The sequence below is a fragment of the Epargyreus clarus genome, unplaced genomic scaffold (assembly GCF_041222505.1).
Source record: "Epargyreus clarus isolate Ecla_fem2 unplaced genomic scaffold, WU_Ecla_fem_2.2 ptg000025l, whole genome shotgun sequence".
In the NCBI taxonomy this organism is placed as follows: domain Eukaryota; kingdom Metazoa; phylum Arthropoda; class Insecta; order Lepidoptera; family Hesperiidae; genus Epargyreus; species Epargyreus clarus.
The window spans coordinates 3,679,128-3,702,598 of NW_027332232.1; the positions used below are offsets into that span (position 1 = coordinate 3,679,128).

Genomic DNA, 23,471 nt, shown 5'->3' on the forward strand with positions numbered 1-23,471 from the left:
CAGAGCGGACTGACCGTTTAGCGCGGACTCTACGTAAGGGGCAAATCTTGCAACTGACGTGTGGTAAGGGATACTTTTCCGAGACACTCCAGGTTAGTTCACAGGGGTAGCGGCGCGTTTTTGAGCAACCTCAGGTAGAAATGTCTAGCGTTGATTGCAAATGTCTATGGGCGCCAGTAGCTTCTTATCATCAGCACTAGATGCTCGTCTGAACTCTAGAAACGGTCCCACATGTTAGGTTTTCCCAGAAATGTTTGCGTTAAAAATAAATTATCACTTGTTTAAAAGTTTCGACATTTTCCTTAAAAATAAATTATCACTTTATAAATACGAGGAAACCTATGAATTTGAGAGTTATGTAAAATAATGTCTTAAAGGTGTGTGAAGTCTAGTTCTAGTTTAGACCTATTCACAAGAAAGCCATGCCCAGCAGTGGGCCAATAACTGCGTGCTAATTAGTAAATATGCTATAGGCTCATATATCTATGCATCAGTACGGATTTTTCAAAATACTGATTACATTAGAAATTCAAATTAATGAGTTCTATGAAATAAAACAATTAATTATTGGAAATTATTTTTTAAATAATTAATTAAACTTTTTACTTAAAATATGAAATTCCTTGATATTCCTTGCGTAACAGTAGTGTCAAGCTCTGGCTCGTTCTGGTTTGAAGGGTGTGGTAAGGGTGACATACTTTTCCGAGGGGTTCCAGCTTAGTCCTCAGGGGTAGCGGCGTATTAGTGACCGACCTCAGGAAGATATCTTATCGTATCTGTGGTTGATTACAGATATCCATGGGCGGCAGTAAGCACTTAACATCAGGTGGACTGCATGCTCCTCTGCTGCTCCTATATTTTATTAAAAAATATATATTATGTGTAGAAGATAATTTTATTATTTAATAAATTAGTTGCCATTTTATAGTACTGATGTTGGCTGAAAATATGAATTTTCTGGGAAAATATTGTGTTGAGGATAATTATTTATTCACTTATTCGCAATTGAACATGACAATCATAAACAGATAATTGGGGAAAACCGAGCATTATGTCATATCTTTTGATAGTAGTTTTTTCGCCAGTGGTCGTGTGTCGGTCGTACGGAGAGGTTCCGCCATTTTGTTCTCCGTTTTCCCGCCATAATGAGGTACGTGAACTTCAACAGATAAATAATCCATATGCCTAAAAGTAAAATTTAAACAATTATAATCGTGTTGATTTTTTTTAATCGTCGTTTTCGTTTCGTGCATGTTATCGATAAATGTAAACAATGTAAAATGCTACTCCTGAGCACTAAGTCTTGTCATGTGCATATATATTTATTAAGATGATAGAACCCTGTGTGATTCGATTCGATGAGTGCCATCGGGACGCCGATGAACGCAATATTTATTTCTGCCTAATAACAGTAGTTTTACGCGCTGCTGTGTTCTGGTTCGAAGGGTGTGGTAAGAGCGACATACTTATCCGAGGCATTCCAACACAGTACCTCAGTAACTTCGGGGGTGGCGACGCATTTGTAACCTGAAATATGACTTATCTTATCTGGGAATATTACTATATGTCGTTGGGCGGCAGTAGTCACTTATTTAAATTATTATTAAAAAAAATCATCTTTCTCAAGATTCTCTTCATCATTTCAGCAAGTGATTAATAATAATTCTTAATTTATACATGATTCCAAAATCCAGGGATTCTAAATCGTAGCCAAATTTCAAAGAAAACAACTATTACTTCCTAACATAAAAGTAATTATAAAAATAAAATACTTTCCAGGTTATTTCTGCTGCTTATGTCCATACCAGGTCTTGTCCTGGGTGCTAGGATACTAAAAGATGACAATTGGAAGCTAAATCGTGGTTTGTATGCATTCTACTTTTATCATACATTTGGGGGATATCTTTTGATTCTGAGGTAGATTTTACATAGGAAACCCCTACATATCAGACTCCTACTGACTAAAACCGGTGATTGAAGTTGGTAGAACCCTTTGTGGTTCGACTCCGGCGACACCACCGCCTCGCCTATTTCTGCCTCATAACAGTAACTAGCGTTAAGCGCTAGTGTGTTCTGGTTTGAAGGATGTGATAAGTGATGTGCTTTTCGAAAACTGATAAATGGAGCACCCCACGCTTTTTTCACAATTATACTATTTACTGTTCCTTAATTGAGATCCAAGATTGAAATTTATTTTCTACTTTTTAGTTGATTTTATAATAAATGCGTGATTTCTAGTTTTTTGAACTATATTTTTTAAATTATAGCTTACATGTTAACATTTTGGTTACATGTAAATTTCTATGATAATGAACATGAATAATAATACTTTAAAAATCAATTATGCTAATAATGTAAATAAATTAATTGAAAATAATTGGTCATCTTAAATATATTTAACTCAAAGGCCCAAACCATTGGACGGATCGGGCTGAAATTTGGCATGCAGTTGCAGGTAGATGTTATTACGTACGCATCCGCTAAGAAAGGATTTTGTTCAATTCTACCCCCGAGGGGATAAAATAGGGGTTGAAAATATTACTTCGCGAGCGAAGCCGCGGGCAAAAGCTCGTTAATGAATATTATTATCCAATTCAAATCATATTCCGATTAGCAATATTTTGAATACTTTTACGAATCATTTATATAAACACTGTTATAATGTCTATATATTTTATATTTCAGTAGAGCCTGAAGAATGCACGACAAGAGACAACTACCCCGGCAGATGCGTGTACTACTATCAATGCAATCAAGAAACCAACACTATCATCAAAGCTGGCGCCTCTTTACTGGATATAAAGTACATACATATTTTTGACTCTAAATTAAAAAATAAAACTTGTTAAGACTCTAATTCTAGTTAAAACACATTGAGTTAATAAGAAGTTTTATAATACGGGAGTAGCAGAAGAGCATACAGTTCACCTGATGGCAAAAGGCTACTGCTGCCCATGGATATCTGTTTTCAACCCCCAAGATTAGTTTTCTACCTGGAAAGCCTTATGCTGGAATTCCTCGGAAATGTAGGTATGTTCCCCTTACCACACCCTTCAAACTAGAACACAGCAACGCGTATCGTTTAATCTGTTATAAGGGTTTCTTTCACCATTTATTCTTCTTTCTGAAGGTGGTAGAAATTTTTTGGTTTTACTCCGGCGGCATCATCACTACACCTATTTCTGCCTATAACAGCAGTGTTATGCGCTGCTGTGTTCTGGTTTGAAGGGTGTGGTAAGGGAGACAAACTTTTCCGAGGGGTTCCAGCTTAGTCCTCAGGGGTAGCGGCGCGTCTGTGGCCGACCTCAGGTAGGGATGTCTAATCCTATCTGGGGCTGATTACAGATGTCCATGGGCGGTAGTAAACACTTACCATCAGGTGGACTGCATGCTCGTCTGCTACTCCTATATTATAAAAAAAACTTCTACATAAAAAATAATCCCAAAACACTTGGAGATACGATAATAGTGACAAGATTTTGTGTAAATTATAATAATTGTTGGCCAATAAATGCCCCAATTTCCAGATCATCCCAGTGCTCTAACGCCTACCACGTGTGCTGCAGACTGACTGATTTGACTGCTACGGCAAGCAGTAAGGACACTTCCACTACACCTGTGTCTGGTGGTGCAGGTAACACTAAGCCACCTGCTCCCAGGGACACCAGGAAGTCAACAAACGGACAGGGTATGGAATGCCAGATCCCTTTGTGGTTTGATTCTGAAGGTACTACCGCTGCCTATATGTCTACCTTACTACAGCAGTTTAACACTGCTATTGTAAGAGTAGCAAAGCATGTAGCTGTCCTCAAGTAGGACTCTAATCCTATGTGAAGCTGATTTAAGATGTGGTTGATAGGCAGCGAGGAGAATAACAAACGTTTATCTCATGTTAATCATTTAATCCAAATTCCAGGTTATCCAGGTGCGTCTCCTCTAAAACTAGACTTGACTCCAACGAAAACTGGTAGGTGTAAAATCTGTGACATAAAACCAAATGAATCAATGAATTTATTCGTCATTTCAATTACAACTACAGTTGCAATGTATAAAATTTACAACTAATTAATGAATAAACATTTGCCTAACTTGTTGTTGCAAAAATTCCCCGCTTTGATTAGAACTTAGAACTTGAGAAAAAAACGAATGAGAATTGAGAAAAAATTAATATAAGAAATTATAAATGAATTACTCGCTCAAAAAAAGTAAGTTTTCAATGTTCACTATTTAAGTGATAAGTGATCGTTAACGAATATTATTAATTTATTATTAAATTCAAATTATAATATTATGAACAGCAAATTTATGAATGATCTTACATTGTTATTATACTCGTATTTCAGTGGAGCCTACTGAATGCACGACAAGAGACAATTACCCCGGCAGATGCGTATACTACTATCAATGCAGTCAAACAACCAACACTATAATCGAAGACGGCTCTTCTTTACTGGATATCAGGTAGATGCATATTTTGGACTCTTATAAAAAAAACCTAATAAACTCTAGTTATAATAACATTCAGTTTGTAAGTAGTTGATAAGTGTTTTTGTTATGGGGTTTCATTCACCATTTATTCTTCATTCTAAAGGTGGTAAAACCTACATCACCGCTACACCTATTTCTGCCCATAACAGCAGTTCTATGCGCTGCTATCCATGAGGGCTGAACTGGAACGCCTCGGAAAAGTATGTACCCAAAGTAGAAACTTTGGGTACATACTTTTCCGAGGCGTTCCAGTTTAGCCCTCATGGATAGCATTGCATCTAGGATTGACTTGAGGTAGGATTTTCATCATCTTTTCAGGTGCTAATTACAGACATCCATAAGCGCCTGTATCCACTTACCATCAGGTGGCTAGCAAGCCCTTTTTTTGCTAATTTTACATTAAAAGTATATGATTGTGATAAGATTTTGGGTAAATTATACTAAGTGCTAGGCAATAAATGCCACGCTTCTTCCAGATCATCCCGGTGCTCTGACGCCCTCCACGTGTGCTGCAGACTGACTGATCTTACTGCCACAGCGAACACATCTACTTCCACTGCACCTGTGTCTGGTGACACAGGTAACACTACACCACCTGCCCCCAGGGACACGAGGAAGCCAACAAACGGACAGGGTATGGAATGCCAGATCCCTTTGTGGTTAGATTCTGAAAGTACCTGCCTATATATCTACCTTACTACAGCAGTTTAACACTGCTACTGTAAGTGTAGCAAAGCATGTGGCTGTCCTCAAGTAGGACTCTAATCCTATGTGAAGCTGATTAACTTAATTCAAATGCCAGGTTATCCAGGTGCGTCCCCTCCGAAACTAGACTTGAGTCCGACAAAAACTGGTAAGTGTACAATCATTAAAGTACTAAAAAAATAATTGATTGATTTATTACGTTAATCACACAACTTCAAAGCTTGAAGTTTTTAATAAATTGTTGAATATTTATTTTTCTCAACTACGAGTATACAATAGTTCCTCGCTGATTTGTATTTAAATGAATCATAAAAGATTTTTGTTTTAAATAAATATATGTATTATATTTCAGTGGAGCCTACTGAATGCACGACAAGAGACAACTACCCCGGCAGATGCGTAAACTACTATCAATGCAATCAAACAACCAAAACTATCATCGAAGATGGCTCTTCTTTAATAGATATCAGGTAGATGCATATTATGAACACTTAATTTATAAAAATCTGGGTAAACTCTGGTAAAAACAAAATTTCGTATATAGGTAGTTCGAAAGTATTGTAAGTATGTGTTGTTGTAAGATTTTTTATAATATAGTAGTAGGAGACAAGCATGCAGTCCACCTGATGGTAAGTAGCTACTGCCGCCCATTGGCCCATGGACATTTGTAATCAACCTCAGATAGAATTAGATATTCCTTCCTGAAGTCAGCCACAGATGCGCCGCTACCCCTGAGGACTAAGTTGCAACGCCTCGGAAAAGTATGTCTCCCTTACCACACCCTTCAAAATGGAACACGGTAGTGCCTAACACTGCTGTTATTAGGCAGAAATAGGTGTGGTGGTGGTGACGCCGGAGTCGAACCACAAAGGGTTCTACCACCTTCGAAGATGGTAGAACTAGTACGGTTTGATTTGGAAGGTACCACCGTTACAGCTGTCTCTAGGGTGAAGCACTTACTTGACTTGAAAGTGACTTACATAAAATAATCAGCTTCAGGAGAAGCAACGCATCTGTGAACAGGAACAGCTTTTTCTTTTTATTTCTGAGGGGGAAACCTTCAAAAGGTACCCGACGACGTGGTTGCGATGCCGGGTTATGTGGAAGTTTTACCGCACTAAACCGCCAAGGTGGCCATCCTCAGTGCTTGGTGGAGAACTCGGGGATCTTAGATGGAACAAAACCGGAGTCTTCTGAGCCCAATGCCACTATCGGGCTTTTGCCCTGCGGTAAACAGTTAACGCTCCTCCCGCACACCTGGTGTTTACGACGGTATGCGGTGACACACACCGCTGTACTTCCCGGGGTTGCTTGCTGGACGGTTCGAGCTCCCACTCTTACCGCCCGCAACCCCGGAAGCTCCCTTTTCGTCGCCTTTTACGACAGGCAGGGGATACCGTAGCCCTATACTAGTCCCGAGACTACAGGGACAGAACAGGAACTACTAGTCCATATGAAGTTAGTCACTTACGAGATAATATCGAAGTAAGAAACGGACATACAGTCTACTTAATAGTAAATAGCAACTGCCGTCCATGGTAATCTTTAATCAAACCCAGAATAGACTAAATTCCTGCTTGTGCCACAGATTCGAAGGTGGTAGAACCCTTTGTGGTTCGACTCCGGCGGCACCAACACCACACCTATTTCTGCCTCATAACAGCAGTGTTAAGCGCTGCTGCGTTCCGTTTTGAAGGGTGTGTTATGGGAGACATACTTTTCCGAGGTGTACCACCTTAGGCCTCAGGGGTAGCAGCGCATCTGTGGCTGACTTCGGGTAGGAATATGCAATCCTATCTGGGCTTGATTACAGATGTCCATGGGTGGCAGTAGCCACTTACCATCAGGTGGACTGCATGTTCGTCTGCTACTCCCATATTATAAAAAAAATATATTCATAGCTATCTTTAAGGACTAAATTGGAATGTTTCGAATAAGTATGTTTTCTTTGCCACACTTTTCAAAGCGGAACGGAGCAATGCTTTACACATTAGTTAATTAATTAAAAAATCAAAAAACCCGACTGCACTATAAAAGCTAAAATAGACTTTCCAAAAACGGTGAAATAGGCGTTTTATTATTTTTATCCAGAAAGCCAAATACATAGATTCATAGAAGGTATCTGCTTCAGAATCATAAGATGTTCAAGCAATATTATCCTATTTTATCCTCGTAGTGCTCATTTACGCTATATAAATGACCTAAGAGTAAAATTTCGAGCACTCTAAAGTTCAGCGGTTTTCCTTTGCGTTGATCTTTATCACAGCAACACCACTCATTTAGCCAGACAGTCATCTCAATGTGTTTTATATATGTATATATTATATAATGTATGTGTAATATCTTTTAAGTTCCTTTATTTTGATATCCTACTCGATAGATTTGGTTTACTTTTTTTTAAAACGTGTTTCTATTTCGCAAGAACAATCTACCATTTACGCTGCATAAAATATATAACTTCTGTAATTCAAAGTTCCGTTCATTATTTTACCTCGTAATGGATAGAATTTCATTATTTTTATCCAATAAGCCAAATACAACATTTCATAGTGTTTGCTTCAAAATTGACGATTGTTTAAATGAACTTTTAACCCTTATTTTACCCTCTACGAGGTTAATTTTTCGGATGGGGATAAATAGGTGTGTCCTTGTTCCTATCCAGAAAGCTAAATACTAAATTTTATAGTAGTTGCTTCAAAATTAAAGGATTTCAAAAAAACTGTTTTTCCCTATTTTACCCTCATAGGGGCGGAATTTCCAAAAAAAAATTCTTAGTATTTATTTACGCTATATAGCAAACCCATGTGCAAAATTTCAGAACTCTAAGTTGAGCGGTTTTGGCTGTACGTTGATTTCTGAAAAATGAAAAAGTCATTTAATTAGTCAGTCAGTCAGCCATCTTGCTGTTTTATATATATACAAATATATTTTTATAATTTACGTTTAATTTACTTTCATTTGATACCCCACTCGATATGTTCGGTTAACTTTTTTTTTGAAATGTGTAACTATTTCGCGCCAAAAAATCGCCCTTTTGATTTTTTTTTTCTAACACCTATCTAAGGACACTCGGGTCATTGAGATGAATATAATGACACATTAACTGTCGAAATTTATCCAGCCGTTTGTAAGATCGGATCAAATAAAGAAAGACAAACATACAAGATACGCGCGAAAAACATAACCCTTCCTTGGCAGTCGGGTAAAAATAGGTACTCGAAAATGTTCACAAATTCCGGATTGTTCATCTTTTAGATTATTAAATATTTCCGTAATGCTAGCCAATAAACTCCCCACTTCTTCCAGATCATCCCAGTGCTCTAACGCCCTGCACGTGTGCTGCAGACTGACTGATCTGACTGCTACGGCGAGCAGTAACGACACTTCCACTACACCTGTGTCTGGTGCAGGTAACACTGTACCACCTGCCCCCAGGGACACGAGGAAGCCAGCAAACGGTAATACGAGGACAGGGTATATATTATGGTAGATGCCTTTGTGGTGAGACTCCGGTTGCTCCAACGCCATACCTACTTCTGTCTAATAACAACAGTGTTAAGCGCTGCCGTGTTCTGGTTAGAAGGGTGTTGCAAAGGAGATATACTAATCTCAGGAATTTCAGCTTAGTCCTCAGGGGTAGCGACGCATTTGTGGGCGACATCAAGAATCATATGTTGTCTGAGGTTGATTACAAATGTCCATGGGCAGCAATAGCCATTTGCCATCAGATGGACTGCAAGCTCGTCTACTACTTATGTTATAAAAAAACCGTTCCTGCGTGCTGGCGCTACTAAGCTCTTGTTTAAAGAGTGTGGAATATGAGATACACTTATATGAGGCGTTGGTTAGCCGTCAGGAGTATGAAAGCATAAGACTGACTGTATATATGACTCTTATCTAATGTGTGTATTGATGACAGATGCCATGTTCACAAATGTTCACATACCGTGAGGTAGACGGCTTGCACGTCCGCTACTTCTATATGGTACAAAACCAGTATATAGGGCTAGAACGACAGAATGTTAAAAACTCTACGTTAATAGTGATAAAACAGCCGCAAAAACCATCTACATTAATTATAAATTAAGAAATGTAGCATTGAATGAATGTAAGCTCTCTTTTAAATGAGGTTTTAAATTGTCTATACTAATATTATAAAGAGGAAAACTTTGTTTGTTTGTAATGCATAGGCTCGAAAACTACTGGACCGATTTTAAAAATTCTTTCACCATTCGAAAGCTACATTATCCACGAGTAACATAGGATATATTTTATTTTGAAAAAAAAATAGGGTTCCGTATGATATTTTAGAAAAGTTACTTATTTTACGTACGCTGCCTAAACTATAAAAGAGAGAACCATGGACTTTAGACTATAGTTTCATTTTATAACGTAGATGCGCACCAAGAACGAATTTTTTTATATTCCACCTTTAAGGGGGTAAAATAGGGGTTGAAAGTTTGTTGGGAAGTTCACAAATTTTGATGCAAAGTTTTTGAAAATATGTATTTGGCCGTCGGATTAAAAATAATAGCACACCTATTTCACCGTTTTTGGAAAATCAACCCTAAAGGTCTTTTTATAGGGGATGGAACTTTATTTTAAAATCCGTCAATTTGAAAACAAGGTCTGTAAAAATAGCATTTAGCTCTCTGGTTCGAAATAATAGAGCTTCTTCATCACCGTTAATAAAACATCTACCCTTAAGAGGGTAAAATAGGGGAAGAAACTTCGTTTAGAAGTTCGCAGTTTTTGAAGCAGTCTGTAAAAATGGTATTTGGTTTTCTGATTGAAAATAATAGGATACCTATTTCACCGCTTCTGGAAAATCAACCCTTAAGGTGTTTAATAAGGGGTGGAACTTTATTTTAGAATCCGGTAATTTGGAAGCAAGGACTGTGAAAATTTGCAATTGGCTTTCTGTTTAGGAATTATAGATTTTTTTGCACCATTTATGGAAAATCTACCCCTAAGTGGGTAAAACAGGGGTTAAAAGCTTGTTATTAATATTTTAATCCAAATTTCAGGTCGTCCAGACATTTCTCCTAATAAATTAGACTTGACTCCAACCAGAGTCAGTAAGTATAAAAATAATACAATAAAAAGACATTGGATGTAGTCAAATTCGCCCTATCTAGAAATGCAAAAATGGTCTTACACGTTGAATAGAACTACATTAAGAGACAGTTACGCCCTAGACAGTTACGCACTAGAAATTCAAAAACCATTGACCCATTCCGCAGCTGACCTTGGATGGTTTAGATTAGATTAGATTTAGAATAACATCACTACGTTAATTATGGTTTAAGAAATGAATAAATGTAACATTGCGTTTATTCAATAAATGACGTGAAGAATGATTGTTTCCATCATTGAATGATTTATTTTGTATATTGAATTAAATTAATGATATTTCATAGCAATATGACTGATCTTATTCTGGTAACATAATAATAATTAAAAATCAATTGCAATAATCCATTAATTTAAAATAACAAAATAATTGATCATTAATGAATATTATTATTGAAATTCAATTATAATAATATAACGATTGTCAATATAACTAATACATTTCTAAATAATTACACTAGTATTTTATATCTATTAAATTTCAGTAGAGCCTACTGAATGCACGACAAGAGACAACTACCCCGGCAGATGCGTAAACCACTATCAATGCAGTCAAAAAAACAACACTATCATCGAAGATGGCTCTTCTCTACTTGATATCAGGTAGAAGAGTGTTTAGAATCTTAATTAACTATTAAAATTTAGAAAATCATAACAAAAAAAAGCACCCCTGTTAAAAACAATGTGAGCCGTCACGGGACGCCTGGCAGATGTGAAACATCGACATTATTTTGTAAAAGTAATATGCAGAAAAGAACATATTGTGATAGGAACTAAATATGTCATAATGATAAAATAAAATATTACGATTTTTTTCCAGATAACGATGACTATTTATTGAATTCGATTGCGCATGGCGACGCGTCGCCACACCGTACACACTACTGCATATAGACTGTATATATATACCATCGTATAGCGTGGCGCCACTGCATGCGTCGCCACGCCAGAAATCGGTTTTACGTGCGGCTATAGATGTTTCACATCAAAACAGGAACGAATTCAAAATAATATAGTATGGAAATTCCATCGCCCTTCTTTCTTGACGGAAACATCTTATGCAGTGTTCGTAGCAATAAGTTGCAAACCGTATTCGTGAACCTGCTCTACACACCAGAAAATAGTATCATTTATTTTTCAAAAAGTCCTATTTAATAATTATTAGATAATAAAAGTTAATTTTCTTCCAGATCATCCCGGTGCTCTAACGCCCGCTACGTGTGCTGCAGACTGACTGATCTTACGGCCACAGCGAACACATCCACTTCCACTGCACCTGTGTCTGGTGACACAGGTAATACTACACCTGCCCCCAGGGACACGAGGAAGCCAACAAACGGTAATACTAAGGACTGTGGTAGATCCCTTTATGATTTGACTCCGGAGACACTGACTCGAAGAAGACAATAAGCATCACAAGTTAATAATTTTATCCAAATTTCAGGTATTCCGGATCAGCCTCCAAAACGAAACTTAACTCCAACGAAAAGTAGTACGTATAAACTTTGTCGTGCTAACAAACGAATTGATTTACTTATTCTCAATTGTAGTCCAATAGAGTCCATAGGATCCAGAGCCTATTTTTTTATAACTGATTACTTACAAGCAAATTTTCCGTGAGTAGCTCATTTTTTCTCTTAACAAAATTCTGGATTGTGGTAGCTCACACGAGTAACAGGGACAAAATATGCCGATTTTACGATTCAAAAAAATATATTACTAACTGTGGATTTGCATGTTAATTCTTAAGATATTTATAAACATTATTCAAAATAAGTAAATATATTAGTAATACAAAATGTATGGTTTGATCGGATTTCCCTTCTTCCAATATTGTCCAATTCGTTCCATTTTATTCTTCCAATTGTCACCAATATTTCGTTAACGAGGTCATCAAAAATAACTACTAACCAGCGAATACTTCCAATGTTGCTTACATCTATACTAATATTATAAAAAAAGAGGAAAACTTTGTTTGTTTGTTTGATTGTAATGAATAGGCTCAAAAACTACTGGACCGATTTTAAAAATTCCATCACCATTCGAAAGCTACATTATCCACGACTAACATAAGCTATATTTTATATGAAATATATTTGTAAATAGATTTTGAGGCGGTACAAAGTTAGCCGGGTTAGCTAGTATATAAATAATTTAACAGCCACATTGTCCTACCAATTACGTGGTTCGACATTCCACTCCTACGCTAATCAAAGCCGGGAAGAGAAAATTTACACCATATTGACTAACTACAAGCTTTTAAAATCATGCATACGCAGAGCATTATTTTAAACACGCTTTTATTACCTTGCGTTGTATGTATGTAACAAGTAACGGAATCTTTGAACCCGATTTCTATCCACCTTGAACGTTCAGTTTAATTCAATTATTTTAAAGAATTATCAAAAACCGATTTTAATAATTTTATTCCATTGTCCTTATCAACATCTTGAGGATTAACGATTTTCGAGGCGAGATTGTTCGTGCGCCTTAGAGAAAGTTCATCGCAAGTTACTAGATTGCAAATAATTATTGCTTTTCAGTTTCAATAACTGTTATAGCGTGATTTTTAGTTTAGAAATAAATAATATTATTCCTCTATAACTCAAATGTTCTGAAACATATTTATAATGCCCTCTTGAAGAATGATTTTTAGGATTCCGTACTCAAAGGTTAAAACGAAACCCTCAGCTGTCTGTTCGTGTGTCACTAGGCTTTATCTCTTAAACCGTATTAGTTAGACACTTGTGTAATTTTTTAAATAACTGTCACGAAAGAGAACAAATAGCTGTAATGAAAAATGTGAAGTATCGAATTGTCAACTTATTCAATCCTGGTACTGAACTTTATTGGTTAAATATTTGGCAGTTTATTTATTTTTTTACGTTATTACAGAATTACAAAATACAAATGAGAAAAATGAGGGATATGAAGATGAGCGTCATTCTTGTGGCGAAGAAGATTCATCAAATTCGTCAGATTCATCTGATGAAGATCATTTTTTTTATAAATATAAACACAGATATTCACCACACTTTTATTAGCTACTACACTTGGCTGCAAGCGAATCGACTCACTCTCCAAGCGCGCATTCAGAGCCGCTGCATTTGAAAACGCCAAATGTAATTTTGTTACAAAATTATTTTTTCTTAAAGTTTAAAAACCTAGCTTTCCAATGACATCTTTTTCATGGAAATCTGTACAGTAGTTATTTTATTAAAAACAATCTTAGCCAAAATGCAGGATAAAAGGAAATTTTACCAAAGGGATTGATGCGATTGAAGTGAAATAAAGGACATTACGAACATTTTAAAATTGTTTAGTTGGTGTAATTAATGTCGGGTGTTACCTCCCCTTGCCCTAATAACTGATTGCATTTGATTTGCCATTGAATAGACCATTTTTTTATAGTGGCTTGGGGCATAGCCTCCCACTCCTCTAATAATGCGCTTTGGAGCTCGCCAACGTTTGAAGGAGCCGGATTTCTGGTCTGAACGTTTCGTTACAATACATCCCACAAATGCTCAATCGGATTCATGTCTGGGCTAAGCGCAGGCCAGTCCACCGTCGGTATACCGACTTCATTGAGGAATTCCCTAGTGACACGTACAGTGTGACACCGGGCATTATCATGCATTAACATAAATTTATCCCCAATGAACCTGGCATACGACATGATCCGAGAGAACATCTATGATGTATAGGTCAGCAGTCAGTCCTCCTCCTCGGCCTCCTGCAGGCACGAAATCGAGCTACGTTTTTTCGTCAAAAGAAAGTTTGGAAAATCCAAAAGTGCACGACTCATAATGCTCATTTAATTATGAAATATAAAAAAAAAAAAAAAACTTAAGTCGTTCAAAATTAATTGCCGAAAAAACAGCTGTAGTAGGAAGAAGGTACTGCACAAGCGCCCCTGGTGGAATAAATGTACATAATATCTATATATATATAGTCTTGTAGTTTTCGTTTTTTATTAATTGCAATTAAACGACACTGATTAATTAATCATTCGCATTCAGTGACCTACAATCGTCGATTAGAATTAAAAAAAAAAAAAAATTAACTCAAATGATGGATTTTTTCACAAGTTACAGTGTTTTCAGGTTTCACACATGACGGACAGGAAAATTTTTTGACCTATTTTGGTGTTTTTAACACGCTTTTATTAGCTTCAGACGTATGTATGTTGGTATGTTGGTATGTTGGTATGTTGGTATGTTAGTATGTAACGGAATCTTTCAACATGATTTTAAGGGGTCAAAACGTCGGATTAACTCGAAATTTGGCATACTTATTAAGGACCGATGACAATTCAATATTTTTAATTAATAGTTCTGTACCATTGTCCTTATCAACATCCTCTGGATTAACGATTTTCGAGGCGAGATTTTTCAAACACCTTCAGCAAAGTTCATCGCAACTTTAGATTTCAAATAATTATTGCTATTTAGTTTCAATAGGCGTAACTTTTATATCGTGATTTTTAGTTTAGAAAATAATAATGTTATTTCCCTATAACTCAAATGTTCTGAAACATATCTATAATGCCCTCTTGTAGAATGATTTTTAGGATTCCCTACTCAAAGGTTAAAACGTAACCCTCTGCGGTCTGTTCGTCTGTCGTTGGGCTTGACAGTAAATAGTATAATTGTGGAAAAAGTGTGGGGTGCTCCATTTATCAGGTTCGAAAAACACCCCACACTTTTTCCACAATTATACTATTTACTGTTCCTTAATTGATTCTTAGATTGAAAATTATTTTCTACTTTTTAGTTGATTTTATCATAAAAGCGTGTTTTTTAGTTTTTTGAACTATAATTATTTTCCAATTCTATTGCAGTAAATCAATTTTTAAAAAGTATGGAATTAATCTCCATTAAATTATCTCGACAATAGTATGCAAAATATCTTGATTCCGTGAACTATCAAGGCTATAATAATAAAAATAGCCGCCAAAATGAAGCGAAAAAAATTTTTCGATCGTAAAGCACTCTCTGATGCTTCGCATCATGAGTCGTGCAAAATCCCGGACCATATCTTACAAGAACCGCCCCCTTAGGCAACTGTTTCATTAAACCAACACTGCGCAAACCATTTTCCTAGACGCCTGTAGACCTGATCTATCCTGTCATTATCATGCAAACACATTCTGCATTCGTCAGTGGACAAGACAGAGCGCCATTGGTCGATGCTCCAATCGAGACGCTACCGAGCAAATTGAAATCGAGCTTGCTGGTGTCTTGTGGCCAATTTGGGGTCTTTGGCAGCCCATTTTGGAATGAGGTTGGCTTATTGCTTGGTCTCCGAAAAAAGCCGCCAGTCTCTTGAAAGCGTCTGTAAACTCTTGAAACAGCAGATTGCGACAAACGAAACTGTCGAGGTACTGCACCCTGGCTAAGGCCCTGTTGCAACAACGCAACAACTTGAGCGCTCTATTCCGGTGTTTTATCCATGATGTCGTCGAAATAATGAGCGCACGTAGTGGATATGTGTACAGGTCAACATGTGATAACTTTATGACAACACAATGGCCTTTTATACGGAATTACAGTCCGCAAATAGTGGGTATGACAACGAGCACAATTCTCGCTACTTCAATTCGGCACCAATTTAAAAAAAAAGTATTGTACTGAGTTTTATGGTAATTATATCATTCCAAAGCTAGGTTTTTAAGCTTTAAGAAAAAGTAATTTTGTAACAAAAATACATCTGCGTTTTCAAATGCAGCGGCTTTGAGTGCGCGTTTGGAGTGTGAGTCGATTCGTTTGCCCGCGAGTGTAGTATTTGGATATGTAACGGCATCTTTGAACTCCATTTTTACCTACAATTAAAAATTTAGAACAAATAATTACGAACCAATGACAATACACGATTTTAATTATATTATCCTATTCTCCTCATCGGGATTTTCCTTTTGTGACTTTAGTGTGGTTTTAGGTTCTTAAGCTATAATATGATTGTACTTATGTCACTTGAAAATAAAGTTATTTATATTTCGAACAAAAAAATGTTTTCATTTTATGATATTGTTTTTTTTGTATAATAAAAAACAAAAATGAAATTTCTTGTCAGAGTAGTAAAACATACGTGCTTCCTGTAGGATATTGTTTTATTAAGACATAGAAAACACTAACCTATTATGCAATGTTCTTGTCCTACACTTAGCAATAAGACGAATGATCTTGTTGTATTAACAATTATATATTTTTTTGTCGTTCAGATGCAGGTTTCCTCACGATATTTTCTTTCAACATTAACGCAAGTGATAATTAATTTGTAATACACACATAATTTAAAAAACGGAGGTGCGTGCGAGGTATTTTAACCTTAGAACCGTCAGTCGAGAGACCGAGTTACAGCCACTAGACTATCACTGCTCTTTAAATTATATAAATATTCACTAAACAATACTAAACAAGTAATTAATTTAAAAATCAAAAACCCGACTGCACCAAAAAGGCTGAAGTAGAATTTCCAAAAGCAGTGAAATACGTATTTCATTATTTTTATCCAGAAAGCCAATACAAAGTTTCATAGTAGGTGTCTGCTTCAAAAACAAAAGATGTTCAAACGATATTATCCTATTTTATTTATCCTAGTGCTCATTTACGCTATATAAAGAACCTATGTGTAAAATTCCAGCACGCTTAAGTTCAGCGGTTTCCATTTGCGTTGATCTCTGGCACAGCAACTCACTCATTTAGTCAGACAGTCATCTCGATGTGTATATATGTACTAGCTGACCCGGCAAACGTTGTGTTGCCATATAAATAAAAAAATGTTAAGGGCGAACAACCCTTATCACTTAGGGGTAAAAAATAGATAGTGGCCGATTTTCAGACCTACTGATTATGTATATAAAATTTGGTGAAAATCGGTGAAGCCGTTTCGGAGGAGTACGGTAACTAACACGAGAATTTTATATATAAGATATATTATACATAATGTATGAGTAATCTATTCTTAATTTTCTTTATTTCGACACCCTACTGTTAAAAGAACCTACGTGCAAAATTTCAGAACTGTAAGGTCCTTAGTTTAGGCTGTACGTTAATTTCTGAAAAATGAAAAAGTCATTTAGTTAGTCAGTCAGTCAGTCACCTTGCTGTTTTATATTAAACGCTTTCTACACTCACAGCCCCACACTAGGATTCCCTGTATCGTGGGTGCTATGGACACACACAGAGACAAATACACAAACACCCAGACCCAGAAACAGAAATCTAAATTCATCATTTAGAAATCTGTCTTGGCCGGGGATCGAACCCGGGACCCTCTGCGCGTCAGACCGGCCGCGTCAGCGCGTGACCGCTCCGCCACGCGGGTCGTCAAATATATACAAATATGTATTTATAATCTCCGTTTAATTTCCTTTCATTTGATACCCTACTCGATAGGTTCGGTTAACTTTTTTTTTAAATGTGTTACTATTTCGCGCCAAAACTAACACCTATTTTTGACGTGACAACGTCTTAAATTAGGTTGCGGCTGGGAGTCACTTATGAAAAAGTGTAACGCCCGGTAACGTTACGATGAGTCACCGAACGAGAGAGAGGCCCGCCGAATGCCTTGCGTCTCTCTCCCACTCAACTATGATCGGTCTGCCGCGCGCGCAGCACTAGAGACTAAACAAAATATATTTCTATAGTTAAAATTTGTGCAATTCTTATTTTCATTCAATTCCTTGTTCCTATTGTGCAATTTAATTATATTCATATCAATAAATATTCTACCGAGAAAAAGACGTTGTCACGTAAAATCTTCGCCCGTAAAACCGACTTTACAGGCAACCAGTTTTTCATAAGTGACTCCCAGCCGCAACCTAATTTAAGACGTTGTCACGTCAAAATTAACAACAAACTAAAACTTTATGAACTACACACATTTTAACAAACGCCCTATGAAAATAAGAAAACATTCGAGTTCAAACACGACGATCAACAATAACATACATGTCGGATATCGCGGTACTGAGGCGCTTCCGGAGCGCTAGCGCCATCTAGTAGCACTCGATTAAGTTAGTGTTGGAATGCGCCGGTGTGGGAACCGACCGGGCTTGCGAGCGAGACGAGGCTAGACTTTAGTAGACAGTGTGTAAAATATTATTCTGATCAGATAACGGCAAGAGCATCCGCAAGGTCAATGAAATTTTAAAAATATACATTTTTTGTGTATACTTTGCAGATTAAAGCTGAAGGTGTCTATAACTTTTTTAAACATTTATTCTATTTTATTCATTTTATTTTATAGAGTTTGATCTGCAGATCAAACCCAAATAGATCAGGTCAATTAAGGTCGCGGCTCACGGCGTTTCGTGAATCGTGAATGTTAGTTAGTCTTTAATTCATTATGCAATTGCACGACTCATGATGCGAAGCATCAGAGAGTGCTTTACGATCGAAAAATTTTTTTCGCTTCATTTTCGCGGCTATTTTTATTATTATAGCCTTGTTAGTTCACGGAATCAAGATATTTTGCATACTATTGTCGAGATAATTTAATTGCAATTAATAAAAAACGTAAACTACAAGACTGTATATCTATAGATATTATGTACATTTATTCCACCAGGGGCGCTTGTGTAGTACCTTCTTCCTACTACAGCTGTTTTTTCGGCAATTAATTTTGAACGACTTAAGTTTTTTTTTTTTTTTTATATTTCATAATTAAATGCGCATTATGAGTCGTGCAGTTTTGGATTTTCCAAACTTTATTTTAACTTTTAACTCCTAGGATGTAGAGTTTAATATCAAAAAATTAAGTGGTGCGACATCTATTGAGGTTTTGTGAATATAGCTTATCGATGACAGTTCAGTTAGATCATAGATGGGCGCTTATTTTAAATGTAACTCAATGAGAATTCGTTTTAGTTCTGCAAATGTCGGCGACTGACAAACGATATTTTATGAATAATTGTAATTAACTTGTGTTTTAAGTCTGACTGAATATGTTTATATAACTTTAATAAGAAAATACATTACGTAAGTTTTAAGTTTTAGGATAAGACACGGTAGATGGCGCTATCGGTCGCATTTGTAGTATTTTATTAGAGTTTTTAGGCATTTTTATGAAAATAGTATTTAAGGTTAGGTTTTTGAGTTTTATACATGTTTTATGTTTTTAAAGTTAATGTTATCTCCTAGAATATGTTTCTAGCTTCATATTGATGTAAGAATAGTAAGAATCAATTGTGATAATTTCGAGATAATTAGGAATATTGACATGTAAAATTACGTAAGATGTACATTTTTGGAATATTTTCACGAATAACTTTGTAACTAATTTAGGTATGATAAGGTAACTTATGTAGCTAGATAGGGCTAATTATGAGGATTCCAACGATGTATAATACATATGTGTAAATTTTGGAAATTAATAAAGAATGAGTGAAAACTAGGTCAGCCAAAGTGAAAATGACATGAAAATGGGCCTAAAAAAGCGCGGCTCTCTTTACGGTATTGCTCTGGGGTAGCTCAGAAAACCAGTTTTCCGGCTTAAGCATGGGGCTGGCGACCCCCGACCATCAGGGGGCCGACCGTCCGCTCGGTACAACGACGCGATAATTACCGAATCACCCCCTCAACAGGGGGATGATAGAAATTTTTAATATTTGTTCATTATTTTATTATGTTTTAAATAACATTATATTATTATGAATAAATATCAAGAATCCGGGGGGTATTTACCACCTGAGAATCTGCCCGGGCAAAGAGGGTATCCTCGAGACCCGAATTTCCTGCCCACCGCCCTTATGTTGACATTGTCGCAATATATGTGCGCCCGGAGGGTAAGACGTCCCAGCGATAGTAGGCTTAAGCATGTGTGAAGCCGGGCGAGGGTGCCAGCGACGGACGACGGAAATCAGTTACGCGCGGACTGTCCAACACAACGCCCTTTTCGCAGAAAAGGGATAGGTGAGTGGATACACACGATGGTGCTATCCTGCTCGCTCCCCGAAATGAAGCTATGCGGAGGGTAGGCCGAAAAAGTTGGAAAGAGAGCTCGGGTGGTTCAACGCATTATCCGCGACCTCCTCGGCATCCAGTGTGGCATCCCTCAGGGTGCTGTACTGGAATCCGGGAGGCGTTAAATCCCACCTGCATGCGTTGCGTGGCCTCGTCCGGGAGCAGGACATTCACGTCGTGCTCCTGGGCGAGACTAAGCTACGCGCAGGCCTCGATTTTAGGCTGCCTAACTACCACGTGTACCGACGTGACGAAATATCGCCCGCGGGATTTCCTTACAGGGGAACCGCGGTTGCGGTGCGCCACGACTTGGTACACGAGGAGTTGCCACTCCCGGCCTTCGCCCAGACGCGCTCCATAGGGGTAGCGCTGAGTGCGGCCGGGAAGGACCTGCGGATATACGCGGCCTACCGCCCGCCTGGTCCCCAATTTGACCCGCAGGACATCAAGAACATCATGGACAGTGGTGCTCCGACCTTGGTGGCTGGCGACCTCAACGCCAAGCACTTGGCTTGGGGATCCAGAGTCACAACCACCGCGGGACGGAAGCTGTACGATGACGCCGAGGTTAAAGGGTATGAGGTACAGGGGCCCGAGGCACCGACCCATATCCCCTCGACCGAGTCCCACCGCCCAGATGTCCTGGACATTGTGCTTCACAAGGATCTCCCGTGTCCAGTCCATGTGGAGGTGTTGTATGACCTGGACACACAACACCTGCCCATATTGGTCGTTCTTGGCCTTGGGGCAGCGTGTGTCGAACCCCCCAGACTCCGCAATAAGACGGACAAAACTGTGCAATTCTTATTTTCATTCAATTCCTTGTTCCTATTGTGCAATTTAATTATATTCATATCAATAAATATTCTACCGAGAAAAAGACGTTGTCACGTAAAATCTTCGCCCGTAAAACCGACTTTACAGGCAACCAGTTTTTCATAAGTGACTCCCAGCCGCAACCTAATTTAAGACGTTGTCACGTCAAAATTAACAACAAACTAAAACTTTATGAACTACACACATTTTAACAAACGCCCTATGAAAATAAGAAAACATTCGAGTTCAAACACGACGATCAACAATAACATACATGTCGGATATCGCGGTACTGAGGCGCTTCCGGAGCGCTAGCGCCATCTAGTAGCACTCGATTAAGTTAGTGTTGGAATGCGCCGGTGTGGGAACCGACCGGGCTTGCGAGCGAGACGAGGCTAGACTTTAGTAGACAGTGTGTAAAATATTATTCTGATCAGATAACGGCAAGAGCATCCGCAAGGTCAATGAAATTTTAAAAATATACATTTTTTGTGTATACTTTGCAGATTAAAGCTGAAGGTGTCTATAACTTTTTTAAACATTTATTCTATTTTATTCATTTTATTTTATAGAGTTTGATCTGCAGATCAAACCCAAATAGATCAGGTCAATTAAGGTCGCGGCTCACGGCGTTTCGTGAATCGTGAATGTTAGTTAGTCTTTAATTCATTATGCAATTGCACGACTCATGATGCGAAGCATCAGAGAGTGCTTTACGATCGAAAAATTTTTTTCGCTTCATTTTCGCGGCTATTTTTATTATTATAGCCTTGTTAGTTCACGGAATCAAGATATTTTGCATACTATTGTCGAGATAATTTAATTGCAATTAATAAAAAACGTAAACTACAAGACTGTATATCTATAGATATTATGTACATTTATTCCACCAGGGGCGCTTGTGTAGTACCTTCTTCCTACTACAGCTGTTTTTTCGGCAATTAATTTTGAACGACTTAAGTTTTTTTTTTTTTTTTATATTTCATAATTAAATGCGCATTATGAGTCGTGCAGTTTTGGATTTTCCAAACTTTATTTTAACTTTTAACTCCTAGGATGTAGAGTTTAATATCAAAAAATTAAGTGGTGCGACATCTATTGAGGTTTTGTGAATATAGCTTATCGATGACAGTTCAGTTAGATCATAGATGGGCGCTTATTTTAAATGTAACTCAATGAGAATTCGTTTTAGTTCTGCAAATGTCGGCGACTGACAAACGATATTTTATGAATAATTGTAATTAACTTGTGTTTTAAGTCTGACTGAATATGTTTATATAACTTTAATAAGAAAATACATTACGTAAGTTTTAAGTTTTAGGATAAGACACGGTAGATGGCGCTATCGGTCGCATTTGTAGTATTTTATTAGAGTTTTTAGGCATTTTTATGAAAATAGTATTTAAGGTTAGGTTTTTGAGTTTTATACATGTTTTATGTTTTTAAAGTTAATGTTATCTCCTAGAATATGTTTCTAGCTTCATATTGATGTAAGAATAGTAAGAATCAATTGTGATAATTTCGAGATAATTAGGAATATTGACATGTAAAATTACGTAAGATGTACATTTTTGGAATATTTTCACGAATAACTTTGTAACTAATTTAGGTATGATAAGGTAACTTATGTAGCTAGATAGGGCTAATTATGAGGATTCCAACGATGTATAATACATATGTGTAAATTTTGGAAATTAATAAAGAATGAGTGAAAACTAGGTCAGCCAAAGTGAAAATGACATGAAAATGGGCCTAAAAAAGCGCGGCTCTCTTTACGGTATTGCTCTGGGGTAGCTCAGAAAACCAGTTTTCCGGCTTAAGCATGGGGCTGGCGACCCCCGACCATCAGGGGGCCGACCGTCCGCTCGGTACAACGACGCGATAATTACCGAATCACCCCCTCAACAGGGGGATGATAGAAATTTTTAATATTTGTTCATTATTTTATTATGTTTTAAATAACATTATATTATTATGAATAAATATCAAGAATCCGGGGGGTATTTACCACCTGAGAATCTGCCCGGGCAAAGAGGGTATCCTCGAGACCCGAATTTCCTGCCCACCGCCCTTATGTTGACATTGTCGCAATATATGTGCGCCCGGAGGGTAAGACGTCCCAGCGATAGTAGGCTTAAGCATGTGTGAAGCCGGGCGAGGGTGCCAGCGACGGACGACGGAAATCAGTTACGCGCGGACTGTCCAACACAACGCCCTTTTCGCAGAAAAGGGATAGGTGAGTGGATACACACGATGGTGCTATCCTGCTCGCTCCCCGAAATGAAGCTATGCGGAGGGTAGGCCGAAAAAGTTGGAAAGAGAGCTCGGGTGGTTCAACGCATTATCCGCGACCTCCTCGGCATC

At 37.5% G+C, this 23,471-nt stretch overlaps 1 protein-coding gene across 2 annotated transcripts; it reads left to right on the forward strand.

Moving 5' to 3' along the window:
• The first annotated feature begins 1,091 nt into the window (after nucleotides 1–1,091).
• On the forward strand, nucleotides 1,092–13,945 carry LOC140752850 (uncharacterized). Of its 2 annotated transcripts, none has more exons than XM_073087206.1 (15): nucleotides 1,092–1,150; nucleotides 1,780–1,862; nucleotides 2,686–2,803; nucleotides 3,528–3,688; nucleotides 3,917–3,967; nucleotides 4,344–4,461; nucleotides 4,965–5,122; nucleotides 5,291–5,341; nucleotides 5,546–5,663; nucleotides 8,500–8,651; nucleotides 10,221–10,271; nucleotides 10,812–10,929; nucleotides 11,517–11,665; nucleotides 11,771–11,818; nucleotides 13,222–13,945. In XM_073087206.1, the coding sequence occupies exons 1-15, from the start codon at nucleotides 1,146–1,148 to the stop codon at nucleotides 13,368–13,370; spliced, it is 1,530 nt and encodes a 509-aa protein (XP_072943307.1). In that variant the 5' UTR covers nucleotides 1,092–1,145; the 3' UTR covers nucleotides 13,371–13,945. The 2 variants fall into 2 exon arrangements, with proteins under 2 accessions (XP_072943307.1, XP_072943308.1); XM_073087207.1 differs by having other exon boundaries at nucleotides 2,689–2,803.
• The last annotated feature ends 9,526 nt before the right edge of the window (nucleotides 13,946–23,471 follow it).

Bases quoted from the DNA above. Each gene is read 5' to 3' on its own strand.
- LOC140752850 (XM_073087206.1), top strand. The intron at 1,863-2,685 runs GTTTGTATGCAT...TTTATATTTCAG, and splicing joins CAATTGGAAGCTAAATCGTG to TAGAGCCTGAAGAATGCACG. The intron at 5,342-5,545 runs GTAAGTGTACAA...ATTATATTTCAG, and splicing joins CTTGAGTCCGACAAAAACTG to TGGAGCCTACTGAATGCACG.